The sequence below is a fragment of the Ramularia collo-cygni genome (genome assembly GCF_900074925.1).
Source record: "Ramularia collo-cygni strain URUG2 genome assembly, contig: RCC_scaffold26, whole genome shotgun sequence".
NCBI lineage: Eukaryota > Fungi > Ascomycota > Dothideomycetes > Mycosphaerellales > Mycosphaerellaceae > Ramularia > Ramularia collo-cygni.
Window position 1 is genome coordinate 73730 of NW_019716280.1, and position 16197 is coordinate 89926.

At 52.3% G+C, this 16197-nt stretch overlaps 6 protein-coding genes; 3 read left to right on the plus strand and 3 right to left on the minus strand.

Moving 5' to 3' along the window:
- Nucleotides 1–75: 75 nt before the first annotated feature.
- RCC_11007 (related to RNA binding protein LCP5) lies at nucleotides 76–1143 on the minus strand (the record flags this gene model as incomplete). The annotated part of the gene is made up of 1 exon (XM_023776234.1): nucleotides 76–1143. One exon carries the CDS (start codon nucleotides 1141–1143, stop codon nucleotides 76–78), a length of 1068 nt encoding a protein of 355 aa, XP_023632002.1.
- Nucleotides 1144–3891: 2748 nt separating this feature from the next.
- Nucleotides 3892–4500, minus strand: RCC_11008 (uncharacterized protein; the record flags this gene model as incomplete). XM_023776235.1 has 2 exons in its annotated part: nucleotides 3892–4190; nucleotides 4245–4500. 2 exons carry the CDS (start codon nucleotides 4498–4500, stop codon nucleotides 3892–3894), a joined length of 555 nt encoding a protein of 184 aa, XP_023632003.1.
- A 1564-nt stretch (nucleotides 4501–6064) lies between these two features.
- On the plus strand, nucleotides 6065–6608 carry RCC_11009 (uncharacterized protein; the record flags this gene model as incomplete). XM_023776236.1 has 3 exons in its annotated part: nucleotides 6065–6135; nucleotides 6196–6391; nucleotides 6441–6608. The coding sequence occupies 3 exons, from the start codon at nucleotides 6065–6067 to the stop codon at nucleotides 6606–6608; spliced, it is 435 nt and encodes a 144-aa protein (XP_023632004.1).
- A 94-nt stretch (nucleotides 6609–6702) lies between these two features.
- Nucleotides 6703–9372, minus strand: RCC_11010 (related to Vault poly[ADP-ribose] polymerase; the record flags this gene model as incomplete). Its single annotated transcript, XM_023776237.1, has 1 exon — nucleotides 6703–9372. One exon carries the CDS (start codon nucleotides 9370–9372, stop codon nucleotides 6703–6705), a length of 2670 nt encoding a protein of 889 aa, XP_023632005.1.
- A 2415-nt stretch (nucleotides 9373–11787) lies between these two features.
- RCC_11011 (uncharacterized protein) lies at nucleotides 11788–13338 on the plus strand (the record flags this gene model as incomplete). Its single annotated transcript, XM_023776238.1, has 1 exon — nucleotides 11788–13338. One exon carries the CDS (start codon nucleotides 11788–11790, stop codon nucleotides 13336–13338), a length of 1551 nt encoding a protein of 516 aa, XP_023632006.1.
- Nucleotides 13339–13823: 485 nt separating this feature from the next.
- On the plus strand, nucleotides 13824–15570 carry RCC_11012 (related to arrestin (or S-antigen), N-terminal domain protein; the record flags this gene model as incomplete). XM_023776239.1 has 3 exons in its annotated part: nucleotides 13824–14083; nucleotides 14161–15073; nucleotides 15175–15570. 3 exons carry the CDS (start codon nucleotides 13824–13826, stop codon nucleotides 15568–15570), a joined length of 1569 nt encoding a protein of 522 aa, XP_023632007.1.
- Nucleotides 15571–16197: the final 627 nt, after the last annotated feature.

Here is a 16197-nt window from a genome sequence, read left to right on the forward strand (position 1 = left end):
GGCCCCACTCCCGGGTGAGTCGACACCGGGCTTTTCATGTTCGAGGACTCTCATCACGCAGGAAGCCCTGTCCATTCAACCCTTTTTCTGCATCCGCCGCTTCTTGACGTCAAATGCAGCGCCGGTGCCGTCGCTTCGTGGTCCGTCTTCCACAGCGCGGCGTTTCCGACTCTTGTCCAAGCTGCTGTCTTTACCCTTCCTTTTTGTGAGATCGCCAATGCGATCGATGCTCTGCCCCAGACCTCTCCATTCCTCGCCACCAAATCCACCATCGCTTGGCTTCCCAAGGCCCATCTTGGCGCGTTCCTTTTTTGACATGACCGGTAGACGCACAAGATTCGTTTCTTCGTAGTCCCGCCTCTCGGCCTCCTCCCGCAAGTTGCGCGCGCTTTTGGTCTGGCGCCCCCCCGAGGCGAGGTTGCTACCAWTACTGGGCTCTGCCACTGGTGCGGTGGACAATTCGGTAGAGACATACTCATCGAGCGTGGCAGATCGGTTGGGCCGCCGTTCTGCGCGGGGCTCACGACGTTCGGTGGTGGGCATTGAYGTGGCGGAAATGCGGGGTGGACGATAGACGCCGTCCTCGCTGCTCTTGCCGCGGCGCATACCGTCTCCCTCGGTCTGCTTGGATTCAATGGTGTCGAGGTTGGGCTGGTAGGCGGTCATGTCGGCGCCCAACTCGGCATCGCTGTCCTCATCCTCGTCGTCATCATCTTCGCTACCGTCCTCTGCAGCAGCCTTGGCCTTGGCCTGCTCAATTTGCTTGTCCTTCTGCGCAGTAATGCGCTCTTGATCATCGGCCGCCTTGACCACGCGGTCGACTTGATACTTGAGCTTCAATTCCAACGGTTTGACGCCTCGCTCTAGGTAGACGCGTTGCTCGACCAGCTTTTTGGTGATGTCATTGCTAAGTTTCTGCGTTTTAACTGCATCATCTCCGTTCTTGATGCTTCGGATGACATTCAAATTACGCAGCGCCAGTGCCTGCAGATAGGACAAAAATATTTCATTTTTGGTGTCGAAGAGTGTGTTGCCATTTTCAGGAAGCTGCAGCGACTCTGTGCTGGGCAGGCCTTGTATGGCCAGTTCTGTGGCTGATTCGAAGTTTGCAAGCACTTCTGGGAGTGTTGTCGCTGTGGCCATCTTGTGTTGTAGGATGCAGTTCGAGAAGAGCATTTGTTGGCAAAGAAAATGTTGTCGGCGACCGGCAAATAAAACGCCGGGACAACTGTATTTTTAGATCTTCCCTTGCTGGAAATCCGCTTCTCTGCATCTCCAACTCCACCTCCTTCCAGCTTCCCGAAACCGAATAGTGACCGGAGACTCCTACCTTAGTTCTTTCTATACTCCACACGATGCTTAAGGTAGGAGCTCGACGCAGCAAAGCGATTGCTTCGGATGAAGGCTCCTTTACGACCGATGTAAATTGCAAGTGATCGTGTCCATGGATCTGCACCAGACGGACCCGCATCAGCTGCGCAATGCCTGGGTAGCAGCGTTGATTCGCCGGGGCATCTTTGAGAGTGGCGTTTCCTGCAATGAACACGAGGAACTCAACATTGCTCTCAAGTCGCGGCCTTGCCCAGTTTCCGGTCGCCGCCGCGAAGCCGCGGAGAAGAGCGCGGGAGCAACAGTATCGTAAGGAAGGATTCACTCCAATCGAAGACCGTCAGGCTGTACACTTAAGACTACATGGAGAAATGCCGTGAAAGTCCAAGGAATCCCCGCCATTAACTTACTGGCACACAGTCTACTCTGCTCAGTGTGATCATTTTTGACCTCTGTGCATCTCCCAACTTCATCACCTCCTCTACAACAAGACGAGCAGCAGGCTGTGCAAACTATACGCATGTTGATCCATGATATTTCCACCAATCGCCACGGATTCTAGGAACTGGCTAACGACTATGCCTCGTCAGTTTGTTGAGTCGCTGGCTCGTTCTTCCCATCAGATAAGCAGTCGCGCTTGCAATCAAGGTAAACAGCAAATGTCATCGCATTAACAATATCATCGTCCCAGGCTTTTGTTGACAGCATCCACATGGCTACATTGCTACTATGTAGTCCGATTCAACACTTTCCACCGCAAGCATACTACTACCAACCATGTCGCAGCCTCAGAATGAGACTGTTGAGCCGTCGCATCAACTACCAGATTCATCCTCCAGTAGAAGTTCCAACGAGCTCCCGCTTTACGTACCCGCTCCTCCGCAGACTCCACCGCATAAGTCCCCGGATCCGCCCTCAAGTCGACGCTCAGGTTCCAGTGACATCCCCTTCTACGTACCTCCTCCCCCACTAGTTATCCAGCAGAATACGCCGGATCGCTCCTCAAGTCGACGCTCTGGTTCCAATGACCTCCCGCCCTACGTTTCCTCTCCTCCGCTGCCTCCATCGCATGGAACCCCGGACTGTTCCACGAACCAAAGCTCAGGTTTCAATGACCTCCCCCTATATGTGCCTCCCTCTCCGCTGGCTACTCCTCAACGGGCTTCACACTCTTCCTCGACCAGAAACTCTCAAGTCAACAATGTCCCACTGTACGCACCACCTCTCTCGCTATTCCATCGGCAGGTTTCTCGGCAACAAACAGCAGGTGCTTCCTCAACCAGCGCTTCTGGGTTCGCCAGTCTCCCACTATACGTGCCTCCTCCTCCGATAGTGCCTCAAATACCAAGGATGATCGAGGGTGGGAACCATAGGACACCGATTTCAGGACGATCACGAAGATCAACAGTCGGAGATCATACAAGTGCTCAATTAAGATTACCCGAGAAGGACCACAGCCTTCTCAACGTCGCAGGATCTTCCATTTCTTCAACCAACGGGAAGAGAAGGAAGGAGAAATCGTCAACGCCACAAAATGATTCTTCGTCGTCAAGCCAGCAAAGTGAACAATCGTCGAAGCAAAGCGATACCACGCGGATAACAGCCTAGCAGTCGTATCCCTCGAAGCACAAACGAGTCTCATTTGGACTGCTAGAGGGTCAGGCGACATCGTCGGACGATGACCCGCCTACAAGCCGGAAACGAGCTCGATTGCCAGCTTCGACGAACCAGAACATACCAGCCGGCATTTTAAGTAGTGAGGAAAGTGACATCGAGGCGAGTTCAGCTCGAATTGAAGTCTCCACAGATGATGAAATGCCAGTCAAGCGAAAGTCGGTCCGTCCAAGGAACTCTCACCGGGCCCCTCCTCTAGCAGACACCCACGAGGAGAGGATGTCCCAGCGGGCATCGAGCATGACCCAACAGATTCCATTCCCGCCTGCGGTATCCACGGATGATGAAATGCCAGTCAAGCGAAAGTCGACCAGGCCAAGGAGGCCTCAGCAACCATCTAAACCGTTGCACGACTCCGTCTCAGATTCTACAAGACTCGTAACCCCGTTCGCAGATACACAATCGCGGAGAAAGTCCGCATCGAAGCGTGAAGCGGTCAGAGAGTCTCCAAGCGATACATCGAGCTCAGCTAGAAGCAACATCGTTGTAGCGAGTCGCTCTTTGCAAGGCTCGACTGCCGCCGCGCCGCATGAGTCAACTAAAAAAGGCAGCAAAGGTCCGAAGAGAGACAGCTTGGTCCGCGCTGAACATAGGTAGATGCCAGTGAGAACCATTTATCTTCAAGGCAGCTCAGTACGGCGGCCAAAAAATTGCGCGCCATTTCTCATCAACCTCACAAAGTCATTAAGGGTAAATTTGCTGTGTGTCTAGGAAAAGAGAAGAATGGCTCGGAAGTTGTGCAGTAGCAAATCTTGAAGGTAACGGCACACTTCGTTCATCAGATGGCAATCTTGAAACACTTTTGTCTGGCAAAGATGTCTAGACATTTCTCACGCGACGACTGTCCCCAGAATGGTTTCCACGCTACATAGATACCAGCCTCCAGTTCTACAACAACCCTGCGACACCGGCGACACCGGCCACACCGGCCAACACGCCCAGCATTCCGTCCAATCCGACAGCCGCCGCGGCTCCAGTGTTCTGAGCATCACTCCCTGAGCTGGTCATGGTGCCAGACAGCATCCCAACGGAGCCCGGACCCGACGAGGAGGTAGAGGCGGGCTGAGTCGTGACTGGAGTTCCGGAATCGCCAGTCGTCACCGAGCCTGTTTGTGATGCCGGGGTCGTAGCRGCCGCAACATAGCTAGTTGTTGTAAAGGAGCACTTGCTGACAAGATCATTGACATCTGCCAGGACATTAGCACAACTCTGCCAGTAAGACAGTTTGTCAATTTTCTRACCGTTGTCATGGCCATCAGAGTCGAACATCGCGTAGCATGCCTCGCATGCAGGAAGCAGGGCTGCTGCGTTCGTTGCTTGGCAGACACATGACAATTGATCCGCATCGCTACGGCCTTGGTCGCATTGTTGTGTTAGGCGCACGACAGGGTCGCAGACTTGAGTGCATTGGGATGGAAGGTCATTGTAGTCTACATCCTGAGCGAAGGCAAGAGAGGTGAATGCGAAGACGAGTGCGAATGCCTTGCTTGTGAACATATTGGGCCCGTAGGAGGAAGATGTTTTGTAAGTTGGAGCTCAAAGGTAACCACTTCTGATTGACATTTTACTGACTTATATACCATGGCTATCGCGCCCGGCTATCGATCGAGACGGTCGAAGAAGAAGCCCTCCAAGCTTTGTCTCCAAGCGTTGCGTCAACATGCAAGTCCTCGTGGCGCCAAGAACAACATGAAGGCTCCGGTGGAGATTCCTCGGAGGCGTTGAACTTGATTGGTCTGCGTGGCGTCACTGGTTCGAGAGACACGCGACACACGGCATGCCTCTTTTGTCCAAAGCGGAAGCTTCGGTTTGCATGCAGATCTGGAGAGTCGGAAAAATCGGCACGATATTCTCTCTTGGCCTCCATCATGAATACAGGAAAGCCCAACACTCATCGGACATCCTACCCGGGGCATCGCAACATCATCGCAGCAGAGCAGCCGTCGCTAGATGCAGCACAGTATGGCTGCACATGGAAATTACAGGTTTTTGAAGTATTTGGTGATGGGCAACTCACTAGAAGCGGATCGATTCCTTTTGCATGTCGGAGGAACCAGCGAGAAAATGTGGTCCTACGTGGGGTGTGGGGCTGTCTTTGTAGGTGCAATACCTACTTGGACGGCCTTCTCGTACAATGCATCAGTGACGCCCCCGATGTGGTCCATCGTGGTAACATGTTTGCTCTGATGGTAATGTTTTTCCGCAACTGGATGCTCTTGGATTCTGGACACAAAATTTATGAGACTCTGCATGGCATCAAGCGGATCACTGGAGACGAACCTTGCCATTGCAAGACTCAAGATATCGGAGCGTATGAGATACATACTCATTGAGGCACTCGAGCCCTACGGGACTATGAGAAGAACCGGCCCCTCCATCCACACGAAGCGTAGAGAGCTACGATTGCTCTATGCCAAGCACAGGCCGTCACCTGAAGTCCATAGCAAGTGGACGGCCGATGCTGTTCGGATCGTCTTGCACCCGGATACCTTGAGGAAGCTTGTAGATGTCGTCCGTTACCAATGGACTGGGGAGCTGGGCCACATCAACTACTGCGCATAAGCATTATCTTATGCCGGCCATGGACCCTATATCTGCTAGGCCTTCAAGAACGTCCAAAGAGCTAGCGATCCATTGAGAAAAGTGGTTATGTAGTACGTGAGTTGGACATTAGACTGAAATTGATCTTGCAGTTGATCTGTGTGCACAGGCCAATCCTAGCGCTAGCAGCTCCTTCGCGTATTGCAACGAGTGAGTGAACGACCCTCCTCCTATGGCGGGGAAGCTTTCGAGCTCATCACAACGTCACAAGCAAGTCACATCATTGTTGATTTTAAATAAAAGCAAGAATCCACTCAAGTGCTCTGAAGCATCTACACGAGCGAAATGTCTTCAATTCCACCGCAGCCCGAGCTCTACTGGGTCAAAGCCACCGTTCACTGTCCAAACTCAAAGTTACCCGTTCTGGTCTACCGCGACGTCTTACCAGCAGATCTYAGCATCGAATCAACGACTGAAGCATTTAGATGCAACGATTGGGTGAAAGGGGGCGTCTTCAAGCATGTTCCCATCGCACATTTCCATTCCAACACGCACGAGTGCTACGCTGCCATCAAGGGCAAGACGAAATGGGTAATGGCTGGCGACACCTCTTCTCTGAGGGATAAATCGCGGGGACTGACGACATCGTAGTAAGGACCAAAGAGTACGCATGAGCTTCATTGTTGACGATGAACAAAGTCTATACGGCGTAGGCCCACTCGATGATCAGAACGGAGGTATCCAGTTTGAGATGCAAGCCGGAGACATAGCAGTTCATGCAGCTGGTGTCGCTCATCGAAACGTCGAGAGTAGCGACGACTACACATATGTCGGACTCTATCCGAAAGTATGTTGAGATTTTACGTCAATACATACATCACGTTGATACTTGCTAGGGATCGCCACACTGGGACAATAATCATTGTAATGATGATTTGGAAGTTACCAACGCTAAGCGTGAGCTGGCTGGAAGCGTTTTGATACCGGACTATGATCCTATCTATGGTCGTGATGGTCCGCTTCCAAAGATCTGGAGGAGCGCAGCTTCCAATGTCGCTCCTTGAATCGTCAACTTTCCATGCTTGTTGGGCATACAGATTGCTTCATCTCGCCAATTCAATCGATCCGCCCCGACTTATAGTCTTATAAATCAGCGCTTCAAGAAGACCGAAATCCTTCTGCGGCTGCACGAATAAGCGCTTCGACTGCCTTATTATCGCCTCCCATCTTCTTGCCAAGCCACATCCTCGCCTTGTTCACGACTAACTCCCACGTGTCCTTGCTCGCGCGAAGCGTACTCTCCATAAATGCGACAGCAAGAACCGTGGCTGCCACGTCCTTGTCGTTCCCCAGCTTATTAATGTCGACCTGCGACTCAGCTTTACCGACGAGGCGCAGCAAGTCAGTTCCCCAGATCCAGGCACCGGCGAAAGTTTGTAGAGATATGATCTCATGTATCACGTTCCCATCTTTAAGATGATCAGTATCCTTCTTAGCAGCAGACCCAAAGAGGCCGTTGAGATGACCAGTATCATTCGTAGCAGCAGACCCAAAGCGGCCGGAGAACGCCGCTGACCCAAAGGAGGAACCTAACGAACCCGATGGTCTACAAACCGCAGCTTTCGATACCGATGTCATACGGTAGCTCGCTCTTGGAACAGGTGGGAGCATGTTCACCGTTGCGTCCGAAGTCTGGGAAATGGGCATCTCGACCCTGCGTGCTCGGGCCATTCTGCTCGAAACCTTCCTCTTCTTCGTGAAACGGGGGTCCGCAGCTTGCAGCACAATCTCTTCGGCGTTTTCGGAATTCTGATCAGAAACAGCCACGAAAGATGTGAACTTCCCTGCTACACAGAACGCCTCTCCGAGCCGAACAGCCTCCCGCTCCACAATCTCATCGAAACGGCTTTCATACTTCTCCCTAGCTGGCATCGTTTCAGTTCCTACGGCATCTTTCACAATGGCTGTTTGTAACCACCCTCGGCCCTCTTCGAGATCTTGAATGGCCTTTCGGGCTGCAAGTTGGTGAATGCTGGTTCCGACCTCAACCGTATGAACAGGAATGTCCAGCTCAATAGGGCCTTCGGAGGATGTTGCTCGCAGTGTAATGTGAGAAATGTGCTTTTGTGGCGATTCTGGGCCGAGAAGAAGGTAGACGTTAGTTCTGTTGAATGGAAACAGCGGGGGGATGCTGGTAGGGGCTTGGATGACAGCAGGTGTTTGTATTTCCGGCAGGTGAGCATAGCGACCAGCTGGAGCGACGGATTTGTCGAGATCGGCCGATGGGTCGAAGAATGACTTGGCTTTGGCAGTCGATGTCCTGCCTTCCTCCGCAGCCTCTTCCACGAGATTGCTAGGCTTCTCGACGATCTCAAAGTCACCATCATCTGACATCGCATTCGCTTCCTCGTAATGCACCTTCAGAGTGTAGTCCTTGGTGTGAGCATACAGTGCACCTTTCAACATGCGCACAATTTTCTGGTCAATCTCCGCTTCAGTCTGAGTGAACTGCGCGAAGCCATTGCCTGCCCTAGCAATGCCTTCCACGAGCGTATGTGAGACGTCCTCTCCGATTCCCAGCGCGAACACGCGAGCGTCAACTCCCTTCTCTATGATTTGCTGGTTGATAAAGTCGAAGACCTTGGACTCACCCCAGACCTGGCCGTCCGTGAGTAGCATGACCTCCAARGAAAGGTCATTTAAGTGGCGCTCAAAAGCCTGTTGAATGGGCTGCAAGAGTTCGGTTCCACCCAAGCGTGCGTCGAAGGTGTCCACAAAAACTAACGCAGTGTTGAAGTTGTCCTCGCTGAATGCAAGTGACTTTGGCCATAGGAATTGAAAGCTGCTGCCGAAAGCGCAGATGTTGAAACGTACGCCAAGTGGGAGTGATCTCAGGAAGATCTTGAGGGCGGCAACCAAAGCTTTGTTTTTTGGCCCCTCCATAGATCCTGATTGATCGGCGATGAAGATGATCTCTGAGTTGGCCGGCTTTAAGGTGAACTTTGGCACGAGTGTTGTCATGATCGCTCTGTGGTTGGGTAGAGTCGGATGGGTCTCGACCACGGACTTCGGATCGCCAACATTGTCGACCAAGATTTGCAGCACGAAGTCCTGCGCAAGTTCTGCGGAGCCCAAAGAAAGAGTCGCTGAAGCTTTAGAAGACGAAAAGGATCCGCTGGCTTCGGGATTGGAGAGCTGTCCGATACTGACAGCAAGTGGGTGGGAAGGTGATTGTACCTTGCGAATTGCGGAGACTGCCATGTCGAGATCGACGCTGATCCGTATGCCTCCATCAGTGCGGACATTGGACTGGAGAAGGTTGCCTGGATAGCTCCCATAGCGAGGTGCAATGCTCGTAGGAAGGGTGTATCGAAGTCCGTCAATCTGACTGTCGTGTCTGAGTTCTCCACAATAACTGATGGTGACTGTGATGTCCTGTCCGGGTGGTACATTGCCAAGCGTCACTCCAAAGATACCGGCAGGCAAAGCTTCGAGGAGGCCAGCAGTATCTCCCCTGTCGACGGCCGTTCGATAGATTGTTTTGGCATCATCCTTTTGTTTGACGATACCCCGAAGAGTCTCTCCGGCATATGTGATTGTGTAGCCACTCACTGCCACTCCGTCGTAGAGTGGGAAACAGTAGCGCACTTTCGGCAGATTCTCTGTACTCGGGTTGCTGAAAGTCTGATTCAGCTGTGTGGTAAAGCTGAGCGGGCTGATGGTTGTATGAGATTCCAAAACGACTTGAGGAAGATATTGGCGCTCGTATTCAACGATGTAGTAGCATCCGCAGATGTTAATGTCACTAAGTCCTGACATGGTGCTCATGTTACGTTCAGTGAGTGCTGTGTCCTGATGAAGATTATCGAGCGTGATGTTATGCGTGAGAGTAAAAGTGGAGAACTGAAGGTGGGGAGTGAGAGTACAAGAGATGAATCACAAATAGGTACTTATCCAAAATAAAGCTGCTGACTGGGCTGCTGCCTAATTTCCAGGCTGTCTGCTACTTGCTTCCACAACGACAAGGCAAACAAGTATTTCTTTGATTATATCGCCTTGCCGGAGGCTTCGATGGTTTTCATGAAGTCAGCAGACCTGCCGTGTACGATTGCTTGCCGAAATTGCCCTGCACGGCTTGTGAAGTCATTACCAGTCGGGATATGTTGAAAGGCTGCAAATACGCCAGTGCAGGCCGATCCAACGTCGAGGACTGAATTCGCACTGAGGCTCTCGAGGACTATTTTCAATCGGCAACACGAAAGGTCGACGCGGCCGTTCTGTATTCGTATGTCGCTTGCAAGTAGTGCTGAGAGTCAGATTCTCAGAATCTTTTKGCCTTGAAAGACGCTGTCTCCGACGCATACCCTGAGCCATTGACACATACATTCCGATGTGATGTCGCCGAGTGATGGTCTCCTCGCACAGTAGCTGTTGTAACACCAGTCTGCTTGATTCTTCTCATGGCCGTGATGATCGGCTCCTTCTTATCTTCACGGTACCTCGAGGGTATTTGGGTTCTGAAGGGGAGATCTCTCTGTGAAAGCACAAGATATCTTTCAAGTTTCAGCGGTATAATGGCTGAGAAACCTCCGTTTGGCGGCAATTCAATCCGTTCCAATCTACCCACGTAGGCAAGAATCGAATGCACCTTGATTGATCCAGTGACTCCTGCGATATACGACTCGCCAAAGTTTGATCCCTACGTTACGGCCAGGATTGAGGTTTGCTATGCATGATCAATCGACCATCGAGTGGAAGGTTGTTGGTGCGCAGCACGGTGGTGAGGTAGTTTGAAGCCTCACTGGAAGGTAGCCAAGGCTTACCCAAGCTCAACCTACGAGAGACGGAAGTTAAGTGGCTCCGCACTATCTCCTATCAGCAGATGCCTGACAAAGACTGCCAATCAAGGGAAAGTTGTGCGATTGCTCTGTGTATAAGACCGGCGGGGATGCTCAAGCTCCTCAAGCTGTTCGCATGAACATATTTCTTCTCTCCGCCGCCTTGTCGACGCATACACCAAGCAGCAATGGGCATTTCGTCGGCATGAATCCCAAGCGACGCTGGACGAACGCGCCTGGAATCTCCTTTTTGGTTTCATTTCCGGCGGAGGTGATCCAGGCTTATGGAGCACGCGCTCCTTGATACCATGTCTGCGGAGTTGGGCTTTCATCACGAGCTGGGGTGCTGCGTCCCATTCCGATGCCCACGTGTGTTTGGCCTGGACACCTTGCTGGTATGCAGAAGAAGATGATCGAAATCCGAGGCAGACCTGCGAAAAGCCGACGAACTCCGGGCTCCGACAACGTGATTCCGACAGGGCAATCACTCGATGTTGCCTGATCCGTCGCCTGGTAGCAGCATCACCATTGCGTCTGGACTCGCACGGAGTGCAGGCTGGGTGTGAAGAAGAATACCGATCAGTTTCCTATTCGGTTGAATACTTCCCGCAGACATCGGAATCTAGCACGTTCTCGCAAAATTTTCTTCCCAACCCCGGGTTTTGAAGGCGCCACGACCCACCCGTCCACGAGGACTCGGACTTGCGCAAGGCGGTTACGGCGTAATGACACTGTAAAACCGCATCGTTGAAGGCCGGCAACGGCCCGTCGCCTGCTCCTTACCTATACGCCATGCCAGGACTTTTGCCCATGGAATTCCTGCCCGCATTTGGATGGTGCAGGTCCGTACGCTCACAATGGCGCGACCTGGCTGCGGGCTGAATCTCGCCCGGGCGCACAAAGGGCTTGCAAAAAGACTGCGTTGGGAGTCAAGGTGTGTAGGAGAATGCTGCTCCGTCGCACGATTGCGTCCGGGGAAGTGCAAGTAGGGTAGTTGAGAGACTGATCTGCTGGTCGACTGCATGGCACGGCCTTCGCGTAAGAAGAGCTTATAGAGCTGCTTGTCGAAGGGTCGGACTTCAAGACATTTAGCGCATGCGCCCAGCGCTAAGAGTCCGGTGGTCCAATCAAACGTCACCATCGTCAAGCTGTGGCGTCAATTTTCTGTTGGCGACAATCCGTGACTCAAGAGCCGCACCGACACGCTCTTCCTCATGGGAGCATCGCAAACGGGGCGTTGTTATAAAAGTTCTCGATGCCCGCATTTTCTTGTTGTTATCAAAATTTTCGTTCATCAGGCGTTCCCATTGCATCGATAATCTCAGCATTCCAGCAAAATTGTGAAAGCCAAGTCAGAGAGCATTTCTTTGTTTTGCCGCGGTTTCAATACCCTCCGCTGGACACCATGTTCTCCTCCCCAAACTCAAGCAGCGATGCCGTAAACATGCAGGCCAAAATACGCGGCCTTTGTCATGGGCAGAAACCCGAAATCAAGATCACAATCAACAACAAGCAAAAATCATACACTACGCACGAACAGCTGGAAGGAGTGGTCTCCATCATCCCATCGTGCGACACCAGCTTTGACGACATCGATGTCGAATTTGTCGGTACTTCGAGGACATATGTCGAACGCCTTACAACTGCTGCAGCGGTTTCAGGCCGCTCAGAGGCTTTTCACCAATTCTTGAAGTTGCAACAACCAGGCCTTGAAGAGTTGTATCCCGAAGGCAACCTCCTGCTAGCCGGCAGAAGATACGACTTCCCGTTTGTTTTCGTGGTTCCGGATCAGCTTTTGCCAAAAATCTGTCAACACAAGATCATTAGCAACACCGTCCGGGAGGCTCACCTAAATTTGCCTCCAAGTCTGGGGCCCTCGTCTGCCAGCGAGAGGGAGGAAAACGATGCCGAGGACAAAGCCGGTCTCGATGACATGTGTCCTGAAATGGCCAGCATTCGGTACGGCGTTTTTGCAAAGATCTCGAAAGACAAGGAACAAGGAGGCGAAGTCGTTCGAACGACGATCGGAAGCAAGGCTAAGCAGCTGCGAGTGATTCCCGCCCGCAGTGAAGAGCCGCCGCTTGACGTCGAAGGCAAGGACTCCGAGTACACGATGCGTAAGGAGCGGTCAATCAGAAAGGGCGTTCTCAAGGGCRAGCTCGGAACGCTGGTTATGGAAGCTGTTCAGCCTCCAGCAATGGTCCTACGCAGCGACTCACCYTCTAAATCTGTTGCTGTCATCAGGTTGAGGTTCGACCCGATCGACGCCAAGGCACTGACGCCACGATTGGGCAACTTAAGCACCAAGCTCAAAGTATGCACATATTTTGCCAGCACTGCCCGACACACTTTCCCTGACAAAGCAACTGCGCTATCGGATCTTGCCCAAGGAATGCACTCCGAGCAGGTCGAATTACCGAAGCGAAGTGTTACAAGCACCGAATGGACCAAGCACGAGCCCGGAAAGCGTCCTACGCTCGAACGCCAGGACTCTGGCCCCTCCAACTCATCAGTGCAAACGGACTTTGCAAAAAACATCTTTACCGAGCCCAGCGCAGCGTATCAAGGTGGGACTTACTGGACTGCGGTGCTTGAAGTTCCAATTGCACTGCCGGCCAACAAGACATTTGTCCCTACCTTCCACACATGTCTCGTTAGCCGCGTCTATCAGCTGAAGTTCGAGCTGGGCTTGCAGACGGCCGGAATCGCAGGCACAGTCGATCTGAGACTCCCCCTTCAGATCACCTCGTCCAACTCAAACAGCAGATCCAGCTCGCGCCGGAGTTCCATCGCACCGCTCGTCGAAGACGAGGTCGGAGATGAGGTCGCTGCCATATACCAGCCTCGCTACACCAGCGTGGCGCCTCCTCCGGAATACACCCGACTTGCCCATTCCGCTTATGAGGCCCCGCCCGGTTATTCGAGCTTTGCTTCCCGTGCGACGCCCGTCTTCTAGAAGATATCCTCACATGACGACTTACGAATCCAACTCTATTCACGGCTGAGTTCCTCCTTCCAGCGATTTACTTTGGTTACACCCAGGTGTGGGTTAGGTTTTGCAGTATTTTAGCGAGGCGCTTTATTTTATGGATTAGTTTACGATAGAAAGGGCCCATGTGATAGACCCGAAGGCGGATTTGAAAGACAATAAAGACAGCTCAGAAGATCATAGATCCTAATGTTAATTTCTGCATGCCAATCTTTACTCTACCTTGTTGTCACCTTCTTTGCGAATATTTTGATGCACATAGTTTGGATATAGCTCTTCATATCAATGGAGTGATGTTGTATTGATAGAATGGCGCTACGGCTGATCCCTGTGTGCCGATGTACATCCGGAGGGAGCTGCGCCACAGCAGTGACAACACCATTATCTTGCCGCTCGATTTCTGGCTTGAACATCCAGGTCAGCTTCCCGGGTACTGACCAGGAGACACATCGATGAACCCGCTCAGCTCTGGTCGTGCCCCCGGTCTGGCACAATGGGCCGGTGCCGCATCGACCATGAATGCGTCGTTGGTGCTGGACCAGCCGGGCAACGTCGCATACACCAATCTTGATCTGATTTCAGGAAGAGTCGTGGTGCGCACAGGGAAGAGCACCGACATCAGCAACATTGTAGTCAAACTTGAAGGCGAGTCACGCACGAGATTGATGACACCGCCTGGCCCAGATGGTCAGCGACCAAAGCCACAAGTCGAGTACCACAAGGCAGGGTTTCCACCGAAGATTTTGGAATTCGAGAGACGGTACTGACTAGAATACAGATTCTATACAGGGTACAGGTTGTGTTTCCACCTACAGATGTGCAACAATCCCGGGCTCACATGGCTGGAAAGGCCGCATACACCTTGCCAGCTGGACAACATGAGTACCCCTTCAGTTTCAAGCTGCCGTTTAACAATGCATGCTCTGTTCACCAGAAAAGCCAAGTGCCGGTCATGATCGGCATGGAGGTCGCGATGCCTGCGACACAACATGTCAAGAGGACGCTTCCTCCGACTATGTCTGGCTTTCCGGGCGAAGCTGAGATTCGATACTTTGTCAAGGTGACTGTTGGTCGGAGTTCGTTCTTCAAGGAGAATCCGAGAGCTTATGCGCCTTTCAACTTCTTCCCAATAGAGCCGCCGAGACCTCCTAGTTCAGGATCAGAGATTTACGCTCGCCAAAGACATGTGTTCAGCCCTTTTCCCGATGATGTGCCCTCCAAGGAAAAGATGAGGAGCTTGTTCGGGATGAAGTCGAGTGCGCCGAGTTCTCCGACGAGTCCGACCTTCTCCAAAGAAGCACCGAGTCTCAGCGTGGACGCAAGGCTACCAGAGCCTGCTCTTCTGACGTGCAACAAAGACATTCCCTTGCGGTTGCTAGTAAAGAAGCTCAATAGCTGCAACGACACAGTATTCTTACAATCGCTTCAAATATCGCTCATCGGACTCACCAGGATCCGAGCGCATCAGATCTACCGCACAGAAACCAACAGCTGGATAATCACAAGTCAAAGTAACCTGAATGTTCTCATTGGCACAGCCTCGGATGCCGAAGGTACTGAGATCGTTCTAGACGACAGAGCATGGCGTGGTGTCCCTCTACCGACAAATGTCGCACCTTCTTTTGTTACCTGCAACATCGAACGCTCATACCAATTGGATGTTCGAATAGGCCTTAGCTATGTTGGGAATAGCAGCCACAAGGTATGGCCAGGGCAGCTTCGACGAATTGTACGAGTGACGAGATGAGAACTGCCGTCCCAAGTCCAATACCAACCGATCTTGCGCTAACATCCACCTCGCAGCCACAAAGTGTAGTCCTACCACTCAGACTAGACGTGCAGGTGTTCTCTGGCATCGCACCACCCCCAGAGGTCCTAGCCCGCATGGCACAGGCCTCCTCGAAATTGCAGACTGATCCCTTGTCCGAAAAGCTTCAAGTCGAGACCGAGCTACACCCCGACTTTGGCTCGAATCAAATACCACCCACACCCGTTGAACTTGGCAGTTCATCAAGTCATGCATGGCCTGGCCAGCCCGGAAGTGGCCCTATTGAAGACTACGGAGATGCGCCACCGAGTTACGAAGATGCGATTGCGAATGATGCGCCTTCAGTCGTGGCTCCCAGGMCCACATATGCGCCGCCTGCTCCTATCGACGACCCTATGCTAGGTGGCGACGAGAAGAAGAGCATGCATTGAGCCGAGGCGCCCTTGACAGCCTACATACCCACACGACGACAAATGCGGTTACAATCCAGAAATTGCAATGATTGTTGATGAATTTGACTATAATACCATAATTGTTCGAAGGCCGGTGCATCTCAACGAAATAGCCTCCTCATTTCAACAACTCGAGCTTCAAACCACCAGTTTCATTTAATGTACAAATTTGGGAAGGCTCCCTGGAGACTCAGCTGTCATGCTCTTCGTTCAGTCTCCACATATCTTCCTCTCCTGGGGCTCTTGCCAGAAGTTGTCGCCGCTGTACTACCAAGCGCATTCCGCCACAGCCAACCAGTGCGCTCAGGCGCTTTCTTTCCCCTCTTGCACCGAAATCGTACACATCGGATCGAAGGATATGCAAAGGACCAGTACAGCCTGTCTCCAAACTCTGTGAAGCAGCTTTACTCGTGGATCTATCCGGCGAAAGCTCAGACAGCCACTTCGCTGAGCAGTTTCGCCAAATGCGAACCCATCGAAGCTGTGCCGAGCACCCTACGCGGATTGGTGGGTGCGCAGCATCTTCCAAAATGAAGGGGGAGGAATCATCGACGATGCGATGGTGTCCATGCACCCGGAATGAATGGTCGACCTTTATTCAAGAGT